At 43.4% G+C, this 22887-nt stretch overlaps 1 protein-coding gene across 9 annotated transcripts in view; it reads left to right on the top strand.

Annotated features, from left to right (window-relative positions):
- ARHGAP32 (Rho GTPase activating protein 32) overlaps window positions 1-22887 on the top strand; it is a 400497-nt gene that overhangs the window by 250516 nt on the left and 127094 nt on the right. For all 9 annotated transcript variants that reach the window (XM_048827358.2, XM_075122285.1, XM_075122286.1 and 6 more), the window contains one exon: window positions 12879-12965. In XM_048827358.2, the coding sequence (XP_048683315.2) occupies window positions 12879-12965 (87 nt within the window). The remainder of the gene's footprint in view (window positions 1-12878; window positions 12966-22887) is intronic.

Here is a 22887-nt window from a genome sequence, read left to right as displayed (position 1 = left end):
AATTGATGTATTATTTGTGATAAATGCATTGCAGTACTTCACCCGACATGTATTAGACCTCCCTAGGGGTATGTCTGCCTTGCAGTTAACTCGGGTGATCGTTTCTGGGGTTGGAATAGTCCTGGTGTGAGCAGCCACACTGCAAAGTCATATCCTAATCACCATGTGCTCACTGGTGCTGCACTCCCCATTGTGTGTCACTGGGATGTCCCACAGCTCCTTGTGCTATAGCAAGCTGAGCTGCTCTGTTCTTTCTCAGTGACTTGTGGGAGAATCTGTCTGTCCTCTGGGCACAGGGGGTGCGTGGAAGGAAGAATTGTGGGAACACATTGGAGGACTATCAACTCTCAAGCGATTTAGCCTGAAGTCCTCATTGGAAACTGGGTGGGTTACCAGCCCGAGTGAAAGCGGCATCTGGTTTGTAATGCTTCCTTCCCCCGCCCCTCAGCTAGCCTGATTGGAAGCATCACGTTACTCAGGTCAAAGGGTTTTATGTAGGGACAAGAGAGGGCTTTAGGAAGAAACCACTGGAAAGAGCCCCGACTAACTCTGCAGTGAAGACATCCTGGGTATGTGTCTGCATAGGTTTGAGGTAGGCTGCCCATCCTCCACTTTCCTTTGCTTTTGTTCTTCTGTGTGGCTCAGCCATTCCCTAATGATGCTTTCTCCCATTTCCCCATGTCCTTCCCATTGTCCTAGCAGTGCTGAGAGATCACCAACTGGGAGCTCTTTCTTGTGGGGCACTTGCCTTTGCCTTTTGGAAGGGCTGTCTCAAAAGAAACCAGTATCTCATGTTGTCTGGAAATATCAATGCCTATCCCCTTGTGTACATCCATTGGTCTAGTAATAGTTAAAGTTAGATGAAAGCCAGTGCTACACTGCTTTGCAAAATTCGGCTTGTCCCCTCTTTTGCAGAGAGCAACTTCTTTGGACAATTACGATCTGGGTGGGTGAGCGTAGTTTGTGCCTTGTCTGCTAAATGTTCCTGGCACATTTTGTGAGGGTGGGTGCCCAGAATATTATATAGTATGTAGATCAAACCCAGTATTATCAGAAACAGAACAGCATATTCAGCAGTGTGTCAATTGATGCACTTAATGTGGAGGGTCAGGGACAAGGGCATGCTCTGTCAATATCTTGTCCTGAAATGCAGAAAATGGATTTGACAGCATGGGTTGGTAGCAGATCTGTGATCTTGAGTACATATTCTGCTGAATGATACAGAAGTCAACCCCCTGTGGCCCAGGTCATCAGCACCAGAACTTTTCCCTGCAAAGGTTCTGTGAGTGAAACTTTTTAAAGGAGCCATTCACAAGGCCCCAAATACAATAATACCTCTTAAAATACAGACTTCTCTGCTTTTGATGTCGCACAGTCATTGCACAGTTACCACAGACATTTGCTTGGGAGAATTACCATGAAATGTTCCATAAACTCCCCTGCACTTGGTCATAAAGATATTCTAAGGCAGGGGTCGGCAACCTATGGCACGCGTGCCAAAGACGGCATGTGAGCCGATTTTTAATGGCATGCTGCTGCCTACCAGGTCCCAGGTGCTGGCCCCGCTCAGCCCGCTGCCGAACCCAGGCAGCGGGCTGAGCGGAGCCGGCAGCCAGGATACCGGCAGCTGGGACCCTGGCAGGTAGCAGTGTGCCATTCAAAATCCTGCCCGCCCTGGCCTGCTCTTCTCCGCCCTGCCCCCTGTGGGGGCGGGGTGAAGAAGCTTGGTCCTGCCAGCTACTGCTGAAGGGCAGGCAAGCTCCCCTCTCCCCCTCCTCTTTCCCCAGCGTGCTGGGTTCCTGCCCCTCCTCCTCTCCCTCCCTGCTGCCGATCAGCTGATGGCCATTGCGAGGGAGGGGGAGAAGCGGAGCAGCACCCTGCTCATTGCTCTGGGGAGGAGGCGGAGAAGAGGTGGGGAAGGGATCTTGGGGAAGGGGGGTGAAATCAGGGCATACCCCCTCCAGCCCCCTGCCATGAGCTGCTCTGGGCAGGGGGCTGGGAGCACCCCCACGACCCTAGCCCATACCCCCAGCCCTCTGCCCTGACCCCTGCACCCCCCCATACACTCCCAGCCCTCTGCACTGATCCCTGCAACCCCCATGAGCCCAGCCCTGACTCCAGAACCCCACACACATACCCAGCCCCCCACACCCCATGCCCTGACTCCTGCACCCCCCTCACATGCCCCCAGCCCTCTTCCCTGACTCCTGCACCCTCCTCACACACCCCCAGCCCCGATTCGTGCACTCTCAGACTTGCCCAGCCTCCCCATACCCCATGCCCTGACTCTTGCACCCCCCCACATTCCCACCCCCACCCTGAACACCAAACAGGAGTTCCTGCACCCCTCGCACCAAATGGGAGCTGCCCAGGTAAGCACTCCACACCCAAACCTCCTGCCCCAACCCTGAGCCCCCTCCCTCATTCTAGCTACTGACCAGACCCTACACCCCAACCTCCAACCTGCTCCTTCACCCCCAGCCCTCTGCTCAGTGCACTCCCACCCTCAGCTCAGTGCAGAGAGAGAGGAAGAGAATGGGCTAGAACCAGGGAGAAGGTAGGTACCCACTCTATGTGGGCAGGGCCGGGATCCCAGACTGGCAGTGGGCTGAGCGGGGCTGGCAGCCCGGCCCCTGGCTGGCAGGAGCTGGCGGACAGAATCCCAGACCGGCAGCGGGCTGAGCCGCTCAGCCCACTGCTGGTCTGGGGTCCTGGGCGCCAGCCCTGCTCAGCCCGCTGCCGGTCTGGGGTTCTGGCTGCCGGCCCCTTGCCAGCCAGGGTCCCGGCCGCAGGCTCCGCTCAGCCTGCTGCCGGCCTAGGTGAACGGAACCCCAGGCTGGCAGCGGGCTGAGCGGGCCGGTGGTGTAAGATCAGCATTTTAATTTAATTTTAAATGAAGCTTCTTAAACATTTTGAAAACCTTGTTTACTTTACATACGACAATAGTTTAGTTATATAATATATAGACTTAGAGAGAGAGACCTTCTGAAAAATGTTAAAATGTATTACTGGCACGTGAAACCTTAAATTAAAGTGAATAAATGAAGACTCAGCACACCACTTCTGAAAGGTTGCCGACCCCTGTTCTAAGGTCTTGTGAGAGCTCACGCAGTGACTGTGCCAAGGGTCAGATTTTCCCAGAGGTAGTCCTGAGTCAGTGTAGGTTGTGTTGCCCCCACTACATGATGGGGCTTGGCAAGTGGTTCTATGTATTCAAAACACCTTTCTGTGATGGGAAGGTGAATGTGGGGTTCAGGAGATTTAATCTTGCTTCGGTTAATTTCAGTGGAAGCGGATTTGGGTCTGGGGTACGCTTTTGGGGTCAAGCATGCTTTCAACAGCTTTTTGTACCTCAAATAGTTATCTTTCCACCCTAATTATTATTACTTAAAGGAAACCTAGACATGTTTTTGAGTAAAATGCAGGTAAACCTTGCTAACTAGGCAAAGCTTTGTTTACTGCCATATGCAGAAGGATTTATGTCATGGAAATGAAAGCAATCGTTTACAAATTACGTATGGTTCCTTTGGCAAAGCTCTTGAAACCTTTTCCTTAACAAGCTCTGTTTTCCATGATGACTCTATGCCAGTAGTCATGTATTATATGCTTGCTGGTTTAGGGGTGTGCTTGTGCATGTGTGTTCTGACCAAGATGAGCAAAGAATATTCCTGGCTTTATAAAGAAGTTGGAGTGAACAAGTTTCACACACAGATGAACCAACCCTTGTTTCCTAATTTTGGCATGAAATATTATTTAATCAGGACAGCTAGGTGATGTGGTCAGCAGTGTGAAATGTAGCAGGTCCTGTGTGCCTTGCATACAGCCAGCTTCTCAGCCAGGGTTTGTGATGTGGAGTTCCAGATAAATGAATGAGATTTTAAAATGCCTGCCATTGGTCCAAATGCCGTTGTGCCACAGATCGGTACAACAGCTTACTCATGTAGAGCTACCAGGATGAAACTTTCCAAGTCTCTTCGGAGAGGGCAAATGACTTCTTTTTTGTCCCATTGCAAGAAAAGCAACATAATTTAGAAATTCTGTGCATGTGTTGTAAAAATGTTTACAGTATTAAAATACATAATTTAAATCACACTTCTAGACCGTGTTGTACCATAAGCTGTGAACACCTGGTTTTTTCATGATCTATTTCTAGAAGAGAAATCCAGAAAGCCAATAAATTCTTCTCTGCAGGAGACTTATTTAATCACTCTGTTTAGCTGCTAGCTTACTAGAGATGAGCTGCTTTATCCCAGACAATGAAGGGGCCAATGAAGTAGAAAGGTTTTTTTTTATTTTTTCCCCGCTAGCATTGTCTGTATAAATGATCGATAAAGTCTTGGCTGGCAACCATTGTTTTTTTCTGCAAAATATATGTAAGCAGGATATATAATTTAGTGTTGCCTTTCAAGATACCAAGGGTGGAACTATTCCCATTAAGTGGACTGACACAGTGAGATCATGCTTGTTGTTTTGGCTGGTCTTCTAGTTTTGGAACTCTTTGCTGCTATTCAGTTTATTATAGTTAGCTATTGTTCAGTGGATCGTTATATTAGGAACTATGGTACTTACTACAGTCAGCTGTACACAGTGACGTGTGAATTTGAAGGCGGAAGAAAAATGAATGCCAGCTCTCTGACAAACTACAGCTGAAGCAAACAGAAACCTAACACAGGTCTATAGGATGTTTGCAGTCTTCCATCCTTCATTGGCATGTCCAATAATGCAGAATGGATGCTCAGAAACTTGTCTTTGCCCGTGTAGCTGATTGATAATATGGCATAAATTTATAGCACTGGGAGTTTGCATGCAACTGTCAGTGCATAATTTATTCCTAAAGCCATCTTTAAATTGGAAAAGTGTGTTCTTGCAGCATTCTCTTAGAATTCCTTTGCTGCTGTTATCCATTTCCCTGTCTGTAATTAAGTGAGTACCATATTCTGCAGTTCAGTCTTCGAGTGTTTTCTTCACAGTCTTGGCACCTATTTAAACATTTTGCCATGTTTATCTGCAGATCTAACTTTTTTCTCTCGTGACCTCATAATCTTAGCATGTCTCATTATAAAATGCTGCCATTGAAAAGATTATGCTGTCTAATCAAAAAGATCAACAAAGTCAATTATATCTACTTATGGCAAAGAGTCCTGTGGCACCTTATAGACTAACAGACTTATTGGAGCATTAGCTTTTGTGGGTGAATCCCCACTTTGTCAGATGCATTCGTGTATTCACCCACAAAAGCTAATGCTCCAATACGTCTGTTAGTCTATAAGGTGCCACAGGACTCTTTGCCATTTTTACAGATCCAGACTAACACGGCTACCCCTCTGATACATATCTACTTATGTTAGCTGAGCACACATCTCCCAAACATACCACTACATAATTGTTTGTTATTTTCAGGAAGCTCTAGACTGTGATTTTGAAGGTGAAAAGTGAGCATTTCAAGTGATATGAAACATGTTAAACTGCCTATAAATTGTTGGAGACTGCTGTTTCCATTCGGTGCTTGCTTAGATGATCCAGCTGAAGTCCGGGGGCTGGGAGGGGAGGAGAGTACCCTTTTCTTGTAGCAATGACTGTCTCTGGCTTGTTTTCTAAGAAGAACAAAACAATTTGCCCAGGTTGGGGTCAGTCAGTTCGGCCCATAGGACCTGGTCCAAAATCCACCAGCGTCAGTGGGAGGCTTTCCTTTGAGTTCAGTGGGCTTTGGATCAGGCCTATAAGAATGTTGAGTGCAATTCTGATCGCCCTGTCTCAAAAAAGGTATATTGGAATTGGAAAAAAAAAATACAGAGAAGAGAACAAATATGATAAAGGCTATGGAACAGTTTCCATAGGAGAAGAGATGAAAAAAACTGGGTCTGTTTGGCTTGGAAAAGAGACAACTAAGGGGGGATATGACAGAGGTCTATAAAATCATAAATGGTGTAGAGAAAGCGAATAGGGAAGTGTTCTTTGCCCCCTTGACGTAGCACATGAACCAGGGGTCACCCAATGGAATTAATAGGCAGCAGGTTTAATACAACATAAGGCAGTATTTCTTCACACAACTCATAGTCAACCTGTGGAACTCATTGCCATGGGATATTGTGAAGGCCAAAAGTATAACTGGGTTCAAAAGAAAGAATTAGATAAGGTTCGTGGAGGATAGGTCCATCAATGACCATTTGTCAAGATGGTCAGGGACACAATGCCGTGCTCTGGGTGACCCTAAACTTCTGACTGCCAGAAGGAGGGATTTGTTGACAGGGATGATTGTTTGATAAATTGCCTTGTTCTATTTCCTCTGAAGCATCCGGCTTTGGTCACTGTCAGAAGACAGCATACTGGGCTGGACTGACCTTTGGTCTGACCCAGAATGGCCATTCTTATGTTACGTTCTTTATGCACATGTTCTCTTTAGACTGTTGTGTCTCCGAGAGACGCTTGGAGTGAAAAGCTCCTAAATAGGGCGGAGTCAAATAAGATACTAATATACTGTGTAGTAACGCTATTTAGAGAGCAAAAAAAAAAAAAAAAGAAAGAAAGCAATTGTTCAGCCGAGGAAAAGGGAGTATGCAAAATATTGTTCATACTACTGGAATGTTTTGCTGCAGAGAAAGGTACAGTAAAAGGTAAACCTAATGAAACATACTGTAACAACTTCCCGTTCAGTCATCTATATGGACTGAGACATTTCTGCCATAATTTTCAGGGTTTTTTTTGGCAATGAGGTGTGGGGGTAGGGTTTTACATGAAGAAGCTGTTTCAGAAGCCACTTGTTTTCCCTTACCTCCTATCCTGCTCAACAGGTTCTTCTGCAACTCTGCTCCTTTTCTTTTACCAAGGGATGTGGGATTGGCTGCACAGAGAGTAGCATGGCCAGTTCCTATGCCAGGCATTCATTTTGTGAGTTTTTACAAACCAAAATTAGGGAGTTTGCGTATATGCAAGGGAATATGATACATTTAAAATTTCACTTCTCATTAGAGACCCAATTAGAAAGAAAGAAAATTACTAGGGAATGACCCGTCATGTCACATCAGGTATTAAAGAGCAGAAATAATCAGCTAGTTGCTAGCAGTATGCAGCCTAATGCAATATTCTGTGCACACTTTGCTCTATTGCCGCAGAACATATAAAAACAGCTGGGTAGCTTGTTTTCAGAGACCTCAATACTGGCTCATTGTTCTAATGGGAATGGTATCTAGATGACATACTTTCTCTCCTTGGAGGCTGGATACTATCGCTAAATACATTGTTCTTAGATAATCCCTTGCCTGTTTACTAGAGGGGCATCAGCAATTCAGCAAGCTCTTAATTAATAGACAGGAAGTGAATTTCAGTAGATAAAGGGCCAAATTCAGAGGTGATGTGAAAGGGGGCTGTGAGTTAGATACACTTTTCCCTCTCTTTGACTCCCACCTACCTTACTCTACAGGTGCCAGTGTAAGGCAGTCTGAATGGTTGTAACTTACACTGTAAGGAGCAGAAAGAAAATGTAATATAAAGTAATCCCCAACTTAACTTGATTTACCGAGGGCAGGAAGACGCACCAAGTGTGGTCATATCTACATTCAGAACATGGACACTGATGTAACTCCACCAATGTAGTTACACTGGTGCAAACTCCTCCACGTGGAGCTTATACTGATGTAGCTTCCCTTATAGGTTGGTAGAATGAGTGTGTGTGTGTCTAAGCAGGACTAATTTGCACCTCCTTTCTTATCACACTTAAATGTGGGCCAAAGATTGGGGTTGGGTGGATTTCTCCATGAAAAAGAAACCCACTTTTTTAACTGGACTGGAGCACCCAGGTATTTTACAAATGTGGAAAATATTTCAAACTCTTTAGTTTTCCCTTAACTGTGTGTTTTTGCTGTTACCATTCAGGTGTACTCGATATGCTGCAGCACTTCTAATGTTAAGTTTTGGCTGCAAATAAAACGTTAGTGGGGAAAAACCTGGGCACAAATGCAGAACTGAATAACTTTATCATGATAAGGAGAACTAGTGTCACCTTGGAGACTAACCAAGTACTAGTACTCCTTTTCTTTTTGCGAATACAGACTAACACGGCTACTACTCTGAAATTTATCATGATATTCAGTCATATTAACAGGCAGCAGGGCTGTCAAGGTTCCTTCCCCACTCTGAACTCTAGGGTACAGATGTGGGGACCTGCATGAAAACCTCCTAAGCTTACTTTTACCAGCTTAGGTTAAAACTTCCTCAAGGTACAAAATTATTTTACTCTTGGATTTCCACTGCCACCACCAAACTTTATCTGGGTTTACTGGGAAAACATAGTTTGGACATGTCTTTCCCCCCAAAATCCTCCCAACCCTTGCACCCCATTTCCTGGGGAAGGTTTGGTAAAAATCCTCATCAATTTGCATAGGTGACCACAGACCCAAACCCTTAGATCTTAGAACAATGAAAAAGCATTCAGTTTTCTTACAAGAAGACTTTTAATAGAAGTAAAGGAATCACCTCTGTAAAATCAGGATGGTAGATACCTTACAGGGTAATTAGATTCAAAACATAGAGAATCCCTCTAGGCAAAACCTTAAGTTACAAAAAAGACACACAGACAGGAATAGTCATTCTATTCAGTACAGCTCTTTTCTCAGCCATTTAAAGAAATCAATCTAACACATACCTAGCTAGGTTTCAGAGTAACAGCCGTGTTAGTCTGTATTCGCAAAAAGAAAAGGAGTACTTGTGGCACCTTAGAGACTAACCAATTTATTTGAGCATAAGCTTTCGTGAGCCACAGCTCACTTCATCAGATGCATAGAATGGAACATATAGTAAGATATATAGATATAGATATGTATACACATACAGATAAGTTGGAAGTTACCATACAAACTATCAGGTTTCAAAAAGAAAAGGAGTACTTGTGGCACCTTAGAGACATGCAGGTCCCCATTTCTGTACCCTAGAGTTCAGAGCGGAGAAGGAACCTTAAGTGATCACTCTCGTTACAGTGTGTATGGTAACACCCATTGTTTCATGTTCTCTATGTATATAAATCTCCCCACTGTATTTTCCACTGAATGCATCCGACGAAGCGAGCTGCAGCTCACGAAAGCTCACGCTCAAATAAATTTGTTAGATTACTTACTAAAAGTTCTAAGACTCCATTCCTGTTCTGTCCCCGGCAAAAGCAGCATACAGACAGACACAGACCCTTTGTTTTTCTCCCTCCTCCCAGCTTTTGAAAGTATCTTGTCTCCTCATTGGTCATTTTGGTCAGGTGCCAGCGAGGTTACCTTTAGCTTCTTAACCCTTTACAGGTAAGAGGATTTTTCCTCTGGCCAGGAGGGATTTTAAAGGGGTTTACCCTTCCCTTTATATTTATGACAAGGGCATACCCAGTGCTGAACAACCTCTTTCAGACAGGGACAGAACTGTTTGAATAGTCTTGAAGTTTTACAGTTCCATCTATCCTGCTGGAAGGAAAAGTGCGCTTTGCAGGACGATTGATAGCTGGAGGTTGTCTGGAGGACAAGAGGGAGATTAGCCCAAGTAGTAAGCAGTAGCAGGGAAGAGGGTGTGAGGATGAGAGAGGGGGAGAAACTCAAAGCGTTTTTTAGGAGCGAGGGTTGGAGAGCAAAGGAAATGAGACAATAAATGAGGATGGAGTTGACACCAAGAGCAGAATTGTCTTCACCTTCAGGAACTCTCTGAAGATTCTTATCCTTGACAGCAGGAACAGCAGTTGCAATACAAGATGTTTTAAATGTCCTTCATTTTAGGCAGGTTGTTTTCCTAAATTGTCTATTCACCCCATCAGTCAGGCACAAATACTGGGGGCCCCCTCTTTGTTTCTCATACAAATAATCCCTTAATGGAGACTTTTCATTTGCTAAACAGGCTAGACTGCTTAAGAGCAGCAGAAAATTTGCACTGTGGAAGGGACACGTGTGAGAGAAACTCAGTATTTAATACCTTGAGTATAAAATAAATGGTCCAAAGCCTAAGGTGTTTCCTGGCCCAAGACTCCTTTTTGTTTCCTACCATACTGTATGTAGCGAGCAGAAGAGTAGTTAAAATTCAGGACATTATGTCTTACAGATGCAGAATTTGTTTAATTTCTTGGCACATTTTGTCACTTTTGTTTAATATGTTCTGTGGCTACCTAATCTAAAGATGCAAAGGGAAGATAGGTTATAGGGAGAATCAAGACTTCTGCTGCTGCTGTGAACTGATAGGCCACTCATTTGCTTGATCTCTTTCACTCTTGTCTCTTTCAGTTTTTGCCTGGATTAGTTTTGCTCCTGACAAGTTTAAGTATTATAGATGGATCAGTTAGGTGCAAATTTCCCAGCAAGCAAAGTTCAAGCCATTCATTCTTTTTTTTTTTTAAAGCTGAATTTATTTTTGCTTGAAAGAGGAAGCAAATAATTCTTCTGGCAAGTATAACTAATGCGTCCACTGTTCAACTTAATTACCACCCTATGAGCCAGCAGGATTATGAGGATGGGCCTCTCTTCCTGGAAAGCGTGTGTATGTGTGTGTGAGAGAGAGGATGAGCTATTTCATTAGGTTCAGTGCCCCTTTCACAGAAGGTAATATTGGTTTTTCTGAAGCTCTGTGATTCTTTTATAAACCGTATTTTTCAAGGGGTATATTTTGGATGTCTCAGGTAATTGGCCTGCAACTGTGGATAGTCTTAAATTGTTTGGGTACAATTTTAAACTTCTATTTTCTCAAAAAATATTTAAGCCATCTTTATTATGGGTTATCAAAACCAGTAAAATATACTGCTATTTCTCCCCTCCCCCCAACTTTCATTAAGATTTAAAAATGACCTTTTATTGGCAGTGACTAATATGGACATATGCCCAGGAGATATTTGGAGCAAGCTGGTCTATTGGTCAGTGTGAACCTCCTAAGGTTCTATTCCTGGGTCTGCGGCTGATTCACTGTTTGACACTGGATACATTCCTTGCCTCGGTGTTCCCATCTGTCAAATAGGCAAAACAGGGTAAAATGCTTGCCCACCTTATAACGTTTTTGGAGGAAAACGTTCATGGTATCTTGGTATAAGTGCAAAGTGGTTTCAGACAGAATGTTTATATGTAAAAAATTAATTACCAAGCATGCATCTTATGATTTTATCTCTTTTTCATTATTCCTGTTAAGCGTCTCCAGTGAGAAGTTCTTTGATTTTCAATCACAAGCTCTTGTTGATTTCATCAGGAGTTTAAATACCGAAGGGTTTTTTACCCCCCCCCCAACTCCCAGGCTAGCAGGCTTTGGAGATGGGCACAAAGGGAGCTGATAGAGGAGTCAAGAGGAAAGGGGCTCATAGCATTGTTGGTTGAAAGTGCGAGAATGTTAAGTGAAGGTCAGATCATAGGGCCATATTCCGTGCTGTACAGCCACGTTGTACTCAGAGTGCACGGTAGCGCATGTTGCAACAGAATTCAGCCCATAACGAGGAAGCTGAGAGAGTGTCCGTTTGCCATGGGAAGCTGATAGAGCATCTCAGATCAGCTGACGGCATTTTCATGCTGCGTGGCACTACTACGCGCTATTTTTACTGGAGCCTCCTGCTTACGTTTTAGAGAGCAGTGGGTTGGGAACTGCCAGAGAAGCCAATAGTGGAGAGAACTGCAGCATCTAACTTCCCAGCTTTCTCCATGTAAATGTCTCTTATGAGGTTCATAAGTGCTTAAAAAAAAAAAGCCACCCAAAACAAAAATCCAGAAGGTTAAGATTTTGACTTAAAACTACTGGATGGGGAATTCAGGTGTGTAAGGTGGCTGCTCCATAGCTTGCTCCTCTGTGGAGCCTAAGTACTGTATCTCATCCACCTCATCGCTCATGAGACATTGGCCTTGGCTAGTGTTCCTGAGGATCCCAGATGGGGGACCATAGTCCTTGCCATACTTAGGATTGGGTGAGTTAAATTAAATGGAATGGAGTGTGGTGCCATGGGAATCCAGTTTCTTTCGTGGTGTTAAGTCAGAACCTTGGGGTAATTTTCAGAGAGAAAAAGAATTTTTCTGGCATAGCTATATTGTGATTTTTTGGGGTGGAGGGGGCAATATAAATTATACTGACAAAAGCTCTAGTGTAGACCCCATTATACCAGCAAAATAACATCCTTGTGTCAGTATAGCTTATTTCTCTTGGGGAACTGGTATACAAAGGATCTTTTTGCTCGTATAAACTGCATCTATACTTGGAGGGTTTGCTTGTAGAGCTATACCAGCAAAGCTTTTAAGTGCGGACAAGGCCTGAGATTTAGGTACTCTACCTCCCGTTACATGAACAGGAATGATATGGTTAAATCTCTGTCACTGCTTTGAAAAAAGCTCATGGTAATAGTGTGCTTAATGGATCTTTGTATTTGATGAATGATGCTGTAAAGCACTCTGTTGTGGTAAATTACTTGATAATGTTGAAATCTGGAGACATGTTTTATTATCTAATGCCTGCCCCAACATATAAAATAAAAATGGAATAAAGTGGGTAGCTAGAAAAAAGATCACTGGTATCTGATGCATGAATATTTATGGGGAATATTTCCAGTGGGCATTTAGTTTTACAGACTTCTAGAGAATTAATCCTGGGCTCTCACTCTGTGCTTGCTGACAATTGTTTGACTGGTGCACCGTATATTTAAAAAACTGTCAGCTGAGATACGAAATCAAATTGTGTTTTGCAAGGTCTGTATATCTGGTAAATACTGAATATTTTCAGTCTCGCAGCTCCAGTCAGACAAGCACAATCCTGGTTCCTGATACCCAGCATGTCTCGAAGCAAGTTGATGTGAATGTGGTGCTTCAAGCATTATTACATGCCTGGCTTATCCCTGCTCACTGACCTGGTCTCTGTCTCTCTTTCTCTTCTACCCTCCCCCTACCTGCTCCTTGGTGTAGCTTTCACTCCCGGAGGAACAGAATGAAGTAACAAGGAACGGCTGTGAATCCAAGGAACTGGTCTACCTTGTGCAGATCTCTTGTCAGGTAAATGTCATGTTTTTTCCCCCCCTTGTATTGCATAACTATTGCATTATGTTAAATAACATGGCCTCATAATATTTTGATGTGTTGCTACTTTGGTGTGCATTTTTTTACCTCTTCATTGGTGCAGGCCGCAGAAGAATGCTTTGTGTTGTGCAGCAGGTGGATAATTTTTAAGGAGAGAAATACTGAGCTTGAAACAGAGAGATGAGTTGTTCAGCAAACAACCCTAACTACAGTATGTGGAAAGCTATAAAATATTTAGCCTGGAGATCTCTTATCTGCATGCATACTTAGAGTGTATGTATATATCTGCATACGTATTAGGGATGTGTGCATACGTTAGGTGTACACACGAAGTACACCTCTGCCCCGATATAATGCGACCCAATATAACATGAATTTGGATATAATGCGGTAAAGCAGTGCTACAGGGGGGCGGGGCTGCGCGCTACGGTGGATCAAAGCAAGTTCGATATAATGTGGTTTCATCTATAACGCGGTAAGATTTTTTGGCTCCCAAGGACAGCTTTATATTGGGGTAGAGGTGTATGAATAAATAGAAGAAGTGTATGAGTGTGAACATAGAGGACAGTATATTCTGTTGATAAAAACTTGCAACTGCGAATCAGGAGATTGAGGTTCTCGTTCTTACATGGCACCTATTACTGTGGTATCTTAAATGCCTGGGACAGGTAAATTCACCTCTTTGTACCCCAGGTTCCCCTTGTGTTACCATAGGGTTAGGAACTCTTCCGCATCCTTGTAGATCCTCAGGTGCAAATAGTGCAAACTGTTCTATTATATTGACTGGCATTGATGCTTGTGGAGAGACCTATTGCATTTTGGGTGGAAGTAAACTGCGGTGGATGTAGTGCCAGAAGGTATTGGTTATTTTTCTACCCTGTGTCTAGCATTTCCCCCTAACATCACCCAAGTTGGCCCTTTTTAAGCACACAATTTGTTGACCCAGTAGTGGGCATCACTGGGAATAGCTCCAGTTTCTCCTTCTCATTTTGAATCTCTATATTTGGTTCTACTGTCAGGTTCCTGAAGACTATGGGTAAGTGTAAGTCATAGGCCTATTTACAATAGGTTACAGCTTATCTTAACTATGTTATGTGGGAAGGGGCTGTTTTCCCACAAAGTTAGAAGGCCATTTTTCAAATTATATTTGCACAAAATAGTATGAATGCCTTTGGGAGTGAGGGAAGGGGCTGAAATTTCACAGATGGGTGGCTTTCAAAACTGCTTGTACTTTGTGGGCATATCACAGATACCATATCACCCTGTTGTTGCCAGCTGGAGACTAGATGATAGATTAAAAGAGCAATGCAATTGCTAACAAGACAAGACTGCAATTCTAATGGAGGTTACCTGCCCAGGTCTCCGCCAACTGGATTGTGTTTAACAATCTAAGGATTGAGGCTGAGGTTTACCAAAGGGCCTAAAGGAGTTGAACTTCAATAAGTTTTGGGTGCCTAACTCCCTTAGGTCTCTTTGAAAAACCTAGCCTTAATTAAAATATATGGCATTTCTATTACCTTGCACCTCGGGCCGTAGCACATACGCACTTCGAAAGTGTTTGAAGACATCAAGCATTATTAGCTCAGTAGCTAACTCAATTAAGGATCCTGATTCAGCAGATAGGCCTTGTATCCCTCCCTGAAGCTCACCCTCTCAAGTGGGCCACCAGAACAGTGTACAGAGGTTTTCATCTGTGAATGTGCTGCCTGTGGTCCTGAAGAGTACAGCTTTGGCCCTGCTAGGCAGAGCTACCTTGTGGAGCTCTCTCAGGATTAACTAGGTCCCTCTTAGTGTAACTGGGCCTCTAAACTTCAGAATTTTAAAGGTGATACCCAACAGCTAAGAATCATACCAAGAAATGGGCTGGTAGCTAGTACAACATGCATGACGCTGATGTTATATGCCCATAATGACACACCAAAGAGGAAGGCTGCTGTTTCTGCTGAAGCTCCAGGGTGCTTTTCAAGGATAGCCCTAAGGAGAGTCCATTTCTGAAATTTGGCACCTAAATGAAAAGAAGGTGGATCGCTGTGGGCAACTGCACATTGGACAGAAGGAGTCACCACCTCCCAGCCTGCCATCCCTGAGCCTCCCGATGGATCCAGGAGCTGCAGCGAATCCCAAGACTGTGAATCATGGGCCACCTGCTGAGAAGTTCTGGGCCCCTGAATCTCTCACTAAAGTGTTTATCTGAATGAAACTGATGTCACTGGAACCATGGCACGAAGCAATGAAATATAACCACTCACCCATTCTTCCAAATGATAATTCCTCCCAACCCACCTGACTTTCTCCTTATCAGCTCTCTTGTCTTGGTCCATGCTCCCATCTTTCAAACACTTAGACTCCGTCTATACGGCCCCATTGTTTGGACTAGGTGCGCATATCAATGTGGTGCACTGTAACTCCCCCGTGTGGACGCTGCAGGTGCAATCTAAAAGGTTCCTAGTTCGCATTAACGTAGTCCTGTTCGAAGAGCACTATGTTAACACAGACTAGGAGCCTTTTAGTTTGTTCCACGGCATCCTTACAGAGGAATTACAGCTCAGTACTTTGGTGCGTGCTGCTATTCAGGGCCCTGTAGTCTGAATTGCGGGGCAGTGTAGATAAGCCCTTAGAAAGCAGAGAAACTTGCAGCATCTGGATTCAGTGAAAGAGATGGAAAGAGCAGCAGAGCCGAGTATTATTCCTACTGGGGAGATATTGCACGCCCTAACTTCTCACGTACTCTCCTGATGTCTAGGGTAGGGTTCCATTCTGTCACCTGGGACACTAGGTGTCAGAAAGGATTCGACCCTGTGTTAATGTTGGTGTAGTTTAACGAGGGGTCTAAAATATTGTACAGGATGGTAGTACTGTGGGGAGACATTCTGGCAGGATATGTCCATGTCAGCCTGTGGCGGGCCTGACACTGTGCTGCCCCTTTGTGGCAGGGGTGGGATGGGGTGTCAGAACCTCGCCACTCCCAAGTTCACATGCTCGCCTCTCTGGGGGCGGCCCGATGCAGCCTAATGGCCTCCCTCCACACAATCAGCCCTTGGTCAGGGTAGTGTGCCCTAACGGCCAGAGTCCCTATAAATCGCTCCCAGCATTGGAGCTGTGCGGCCCAATGGCCAGAGTCCATATAACTCCTCCCCCGCAGGCGGGGTAGTACAGCCTAGCAGCCAGAGTCCATGTAACTCGCCTCAAGTGTCAGGACAGTGTGGCCCAAAGGCCCGTGTCCATATAATCACCCCTTTCGGACAGGGTAGCATGGCCTAGTGGCCAGAGTCCGTTTGATTCCTGTGGTTTGGGGGTTAGTAGGGGGATCCGGGCCTGCCCTCTCCACCAGGTCCTGACCCAGGGCCCTGGTAGTGGCACGTTCCCCTTGCCACCGGCTTAGCGGGGATCCGCCCGAAACACGCTGAGCCTCTGTGCGGCTCTAAAGCTGTTTGCCTCTAAAGTTCCCCTGAGTCACTTCCTACCATAACCTCTGGGTTCTCCAATTCGGGGGGTCCTCTGGTCTGTTCCTCTCCTGTGATGTACTCCGTCTGGGCATCATGGTGCATCCCAGCTTGTCTGGCCTCCGGATCCTGGAGCACAGGCTGTCCCTCCTTCCCCTCTGACAATCAGCCCCAACTGAGCAGCTCTGCAGGCTTTTATACCTGTTCTCCAGTTGGAGCATGCCCAGCAGAGCTTCCAGAGCTTCCTCTGCTAGGAAGGAAGGGTTAATCCCTGCGGTACCAGTGCGGGGCCGCTCTGCCCTGTCTCACAGGCCAAAAAATTGAAAGGGGGGAAAAAATTCTGAAACGGATTTCACTTGGTCGTACTTTGGATTTGCTACTAGCATTGGTGTTGAGCTAGTTACAGCAGCTTACAAAAATCTTTTAAAATGCCCACTAAAGGAGAACCAGTCATAATGTTTACAAGTCAGGTTCAGAAACATAATTGTTTAGTTTGGTCTAAATCCACGTAAATATAAGAGCTCTGAAATGTTTATAAGTATTTTGTTGCAAATGTGAATAGTGTGGTAGAAAGTGAGAGAGAAACCCGCTATCTCAGCAACGACAGATTAAAGCTCTCGGATAAATGGGCAGAAAAAGCTTGCTCTGGTTTGTATTGAAGCTCTTGTGCAGTCCAAGATGGGCACAGTACATGGATACAGTTTGGGTTTTTTGTGTGGCTTATTGAAAAGACATTTATTTTGTCATTTCACTCTGCAACTGATTACCAAACAAAAGCTTTTGAACACTAGACCTTTAAAGTGGCTAGCTCAAACTCAGCTGTGCTTGGCAGATTTCCACCCAGAAGTTGCATTTAGGAAATTCTATTTCCCCCCTTTCCCATCTGTAAATATCATTTGATTAGTGTGAACAGAATTATTTCACAGATAAGATTAGGGTTTTTTTAAATGATCATTTGGGGAAAGCTTTCTGTTTGTCAGTGTATAAAATACTCTTTCACTGATGTTTATATTTTGAAATCTCTTTATTTTTGTTTCTATTTTAGGGGCTATACAAACTAAGCCAGATTAATAGCTCTGAAGCAAAATAGTCAAATGTAGAGTTACTTATTACAATTTTATTAAAAAGTTCAGTCCTAGAAAGGTGATTTTGGGTAAGATTGCACCATTTTAAAAATATTGCTAGATAAATGGTTGGTATTTTCAGGGCATCCAGTTACTGTGGTAACAGGATCACTGTTGTTAAACACACATACACATTCATTCTCTCTCTCTCTCTCTGAGAAATAAGGGGATAGATAGAATCCCCTAGAGCAACACACACAAATGCTTGAGATCTGAGGAAGCCTTCTTGGGGAAGAGTGGATGCTGCGTCAAAAGCAAGTAAAGTCTAGTTTTCCTTCCACCAAAGCTAATTTAGGTTTTCACCTTTTAAAAATACGGACCGTATTTAACGTGCATTTTACTAGAGAAGGAGAGTCTCTCTAAAGATAACAGTGGTGACTTTCTTTTAGGAAACAGACCAGTATAAAATCCTCAAAGGGATGATGTGCCTGTGAACCTTGCAAACTCTGTAGACAATACTTGGAGTGACAAACCATAGAGATAAGCACAGAGCTTTAAGAAAAGGAGTACAAGCACCTGAGGCCTCTGGAATGGACAGGCTATACCTGTGCCCCTTCAAAATCTATGGACTATACTTGCAAACCTTTTAAGCTCCACAGGGGTAAGCAGAAAATATACAAGTTCTGCAAAACATTTAATGCGGATTATAATGTACACTGAGAAATAAACAAAAATTAGGGTCTACAAGAAGGCTGAACTAATCCTATCAGTTGTTTTTTTGTTGGATTGTAAAGCAGATCTGAAATCTGTAGGCCAAAATCTATTTGACTTGCGAGTTAGACTAATTTCAGTGCCTCCAAACAGGCTGTTTCAGGTCTGTTCCAGGACAGGGATTCAGTAGCTTGCTTCCTACCTCCCATGTCAGTGCTTTACCGCTAGCTCTTATGGGAGCGATGACAACACCACCATCTCCTCCTTTGGCCATGATGAGTGGTTGAAAATATTCGTCTCAAATTTGCTAATGGTTTTTTTGTCAACCAAAATTGCATTTTGTATCACTGAACTGTTTGAAAAATTTCACTCCACTTTAGTCATCTCTTCCTCATGTCCCCTTCTCCTTTGCTTCATTCAGACCTGTAGTTATGCCTAGTAAATGCTGATGACGACGACAGTGCCGAAAAGGGCCTCAGGAGTGGTGGGGTCCCATTGTGCTGGTCAGAAACCATCCGTTTTGCACCTTTCCCCCTCTGTAATTGTCAGGAATATGGGAGCCAGATTTTTAAAGGTCTTTAGGTACCTAAACACGTAGATAGGTGCCTAGTGGGATTTTCAGAAGTGCCTAAGTTGGTTAGGTGTTTTTGAAAATCCCACTGGTCACCTATCTACATCCTTCAGGTGCCTAAAGACCTTTGAAAACCCAGCCCTTGGTCCTCATAGGTCGAGGGTATATCCAACCTCTTCTTCCAGTTCCTCATCAAATGCATTTATTTCATTTATTTCAGCTGAAGTCTCTCAGTTCTAACCCACCTCTCAAAGGTGAAGGGCTGTTTTTCATTAATGCATCTTCCCATTTCCCCAGCTCGCTTGGTTTGGGTCGCTGGATCAGTCTTTTCCAGGTTTGCTGCCCCAGCGCTCATTCCCTGTCCACTGTCTCTTTTCCATTAATGGAAAGCAAATAAAATCCTTCCCCGCACTGTACTGAGCCATCACCTAAAGTACTGTGTCTGAATGGTTGTCTGTTGTTGGTGTTAGCTCATGAACTCCCTGGTGTACTCCATGTTTTCAGCTCCAAACACACAATAAATAAAACCTAAGTGACAATAGTAATTGAGCTTAATACAGAATTTACGAAGCTGGCAAGTATACTGAAAACCGCTTTTTTGGATTTACTGGAAGTTAAGATGATGCCAAATCACTATGCGTTAGTGTCTTTGCAAAGTTAGTAGTTGTTCCATGCTTTTTAAATATAAAAAGGGAAGGGGATGAGATATTAATAGAGAACAGAGGTTTGCTAAGACACTTCCAAGAACTGCAGATTCTTGCCCACAGAGAAGGCAAGTGGCATATCTAATCATCTGTAATATCTGTTACTCTGTAGCCGTGGTGATGACGTTTAGGACAGGCTAAGTACATCCATTAATCTATATAATGATCACTAGAGACAATGGAATTGATTCACTGCTATCTTCACTTCGGTTTCATATGTGTGTAATGCCCATGATTTCATTGGCGTAACAACCACATTAAACAGGATTAACAGTGGAGTGTCGTGCCCTTTTGCTTTTAGACAGAGACCCTGCTCCAAACCTCCCCTAGTTAAATGGGTACTCGGGTATAAATTCACCAATAGTATCCTAGGCTAATGGATCAATGTCCTAACAGATAAAGCACAAGATGGAGTATTGGTGTCTGCTAACAACCACTATAACACACTAGGGAACAAGACAACCTCATTCCTGTGCACCTATCTATAATCATAGACTCATAGAAATGTGCAGTGAGGTAGGACTCAGTATTATCTAGACCATAATGTCTAGGAAAAAAGCTCTGTGATCAGGGGGGCCTGTAATGTGAGTGACATATGCTGGAGGTCTCTTGCTGCCAGTACAAAACATCTCTGGAATTACTAAATGTTATAGATGACAATTTCCTAACTCAGAAAGTGTTACAGCCAACACGGGGGAATTCTTTATTAGACTTTGTCTTAACAGATGAAGAGGGAATGATCACAGAACTAAATGTTAATGGTAGCATAGATACAAGTGATCATGACTTGATCACATTTATAATGTGCAAGTAGAATTAAGTCCAGACCAGTAACACCCCCCCCACACACACACACACATGGTGCTGTAGTAGGGCCAATTTCACAAAGTTGAAAACAGTTATGAGCCAGATCAGCTGGCAGGAAGAACTTAATCAGAAAAATGTGATTGAAAATTGGGAATTATTTAAGAACGCCTTACTAGATGACCAAAAATCCATACTCAAGGAAGAAGGCTGCACTGGTTAAAAAAACAACAACCTGGTTTCGTAAGAAAGTGAAGGCATCTGTATAATATATATATAAAAATGAAAGGAAGTGAAAGTTGATGATAATAAATATAAATCAGCAGGTAGGAAATGTAGAAAATTGGTAAAGGAAGCAAAGGGACGCAAGGAGAAATCTGTGGGCAGCAGAGTTAAGGACAATAAGAACAAGTTTTTTAAATACATTAGGAACAAAAAGAATCCTGACAATAGTGTTGGTCCATTACTAGATGGAAATGGTAGAATTATCAATATTAAAGCAGAGAAGGCAAAATGTTCAATAAATGTTTCTGTTCTGTATTGGGGGGGAAACAGATTATATTGCCTTGTCATATGGTCATAATGACACTCCCCTTTCCACTGGTATCTCTGGGTGATGTTAAACAGCAGCTACTAAAGAAGACGTCTTTAAATGAGCAGATCCAGATAACTTGCTTCCAAGAGTTTTAAAAGAACTGGCTGATCAGCTGGCTGGACTATTAATGTTGATTTTCAGTAAGATTTGGAGCACTGGGGAAGATCCAGAAGACTGGAAGAAAGCTAATGTTGTGCCAAGTTTTAAACAAGGGTAAACAGGATCACTCAGGTAGTTATAAGCCTGTCAGCTTGACATGGATCCCTGGCAAGGTAATGGCTGATATGAATTTGATGAATAAAGAATTAAAGGGAGGTAACGTTCCAGTTGCAAATAACATGGTTTTATAGAAAACAAATCCTGTTAAACTGACTTGATATCTTTTTTTGATAAGATTACAAGTTTTGTTGATAAAAAGATAATAGTGCTGATGTAATAGACTTAAGATGTCTCTAAGGTGTTTGATTCGGTCCTACACAACATTCTGATTAAAAAAAACTAGAACAATGTAAAATTAACATGACACACATTAAATAGATTATAAACTGGCTAACTGATAGGTCTCAAAATGTAGTTGTGAAAGGGGAATTGTCATTAAGTTGGTGTGTTTCCAGTGGAGTCCCATATTGATCAGTTATTGGCCCTGTGCTATTTAACGTTTTTATCAATGACCTGGAAGAAGACATAAAATTGTCACTGGTAAAATTTGCAGATGGCACAAAAATTGAGTGGTAAATGAAGCAGAGGAGAGGTCACTGACTCAGAGTGATCTGGATTGCTTTGTAAACTAGGCACAAGCAAACAGTGCATTTAAATGCAGGTAAATGTATACATCTAGGAACTAAGAATGTAGATCATACTTACAGGATGGGGGACTCTATCCTGGGAAGTAGTGATTCTGAAAAAGATTTGGGCTTGGTGGTGGATAATCAGCTGAACATGAGCTCCCTATATGACACTGCAGCCAAAAGAGCTAATGCAATCCTGGGATGCATAAACAGGGGAATCTCAAGTAGGACTAGAGGAATTATTTTAATGCTATGTTTGGCACTTGTGCGACTGCTGCTGGAATACTGTATTCAGTTCTGGTGCCCACAGTTCAAGAAGGATATCAATAAATTGCAGAGGGTTCAGAGAAGAGCATGAGAATGATTAAAGGATTGGAAAACAGCCTTATCATGATAGACTCAAAGAGCTCAATCTGCTTAGCAGAGAAAGGTGTATGATCCAATAGCTGGAAGTTGAAGCTAGACAAATTCAGGCTGAAAATAAGGCCTACATTTTTAAATGAGAGAATAATTAACTATTGGAACAATTTACCAAGGATTGTAGGGGATTCTCCATCACTGACCAATTTTAAATCAAGATCGGATGTTTGTCTAAAAAAATCTGGTCTAGGGATGTTGGGGAAGTTCTCTGGCCTGTGCTATGCAGGAGGTCAGACTGGATGATCAGAGTGGTCCCTTCTGGCCTTGCAATCTGTGAATCTATAGTAATAGAATATCAGTTCAAGGGAGTAGAGAGGATTTTCTCCCATGGTTCAGAGCTGCCATTTATTCTGAAGCCTCCCCTTACATTTCAGCTGATGGTTTTGCACAGTGCCTACATGCTACGTATGAAGTTGTCTGGTATGAAAAGATCAGGTAGTGACACGGATGACTCTCTTTCACCAGTTACACTGCAAATACATTTTTAGAAACTGACACCCTATGGAGCAGGAGTCCTGAAGTTATTGCTCCTCTCATATCTCCTATGATAGGATGCATTGAATCCACTGGCAATGTTTTACTGACCTGTGTTACTGAAGATGTACTGATGTACTGTACCCACTGTCCTCCACATCAATTATTAGAACAATATACTGTTGTCTTATACTGGTATGTGTGTGTTATCTGGGCTTCTTAGGGTTCACTGCCCAATCGCTAGTGTCATTTGTCCCCTGCTTCCATCCCAGCCACTGAGCAACCGTTGCCCTCCTGTGTGTAAACTTGTCCGCTTGCAGAACT

This window comes from Caretta caretta, chromosome 22 (assembly GCF_965140235.1).
Source record: "Caretta caretta isolate rCarCar2 chromosome 22, rCarCar1.hap1, whole genome shotgun sequence".
Lineage (NCBI taxonomy): Eukaryota > Metazoa > Chordata > Testudines > Cheloniidae > Caretta > Caretta caretta.
This window is presented reverse-complemented; position numbering and strand designations above follow the sequence as displayed.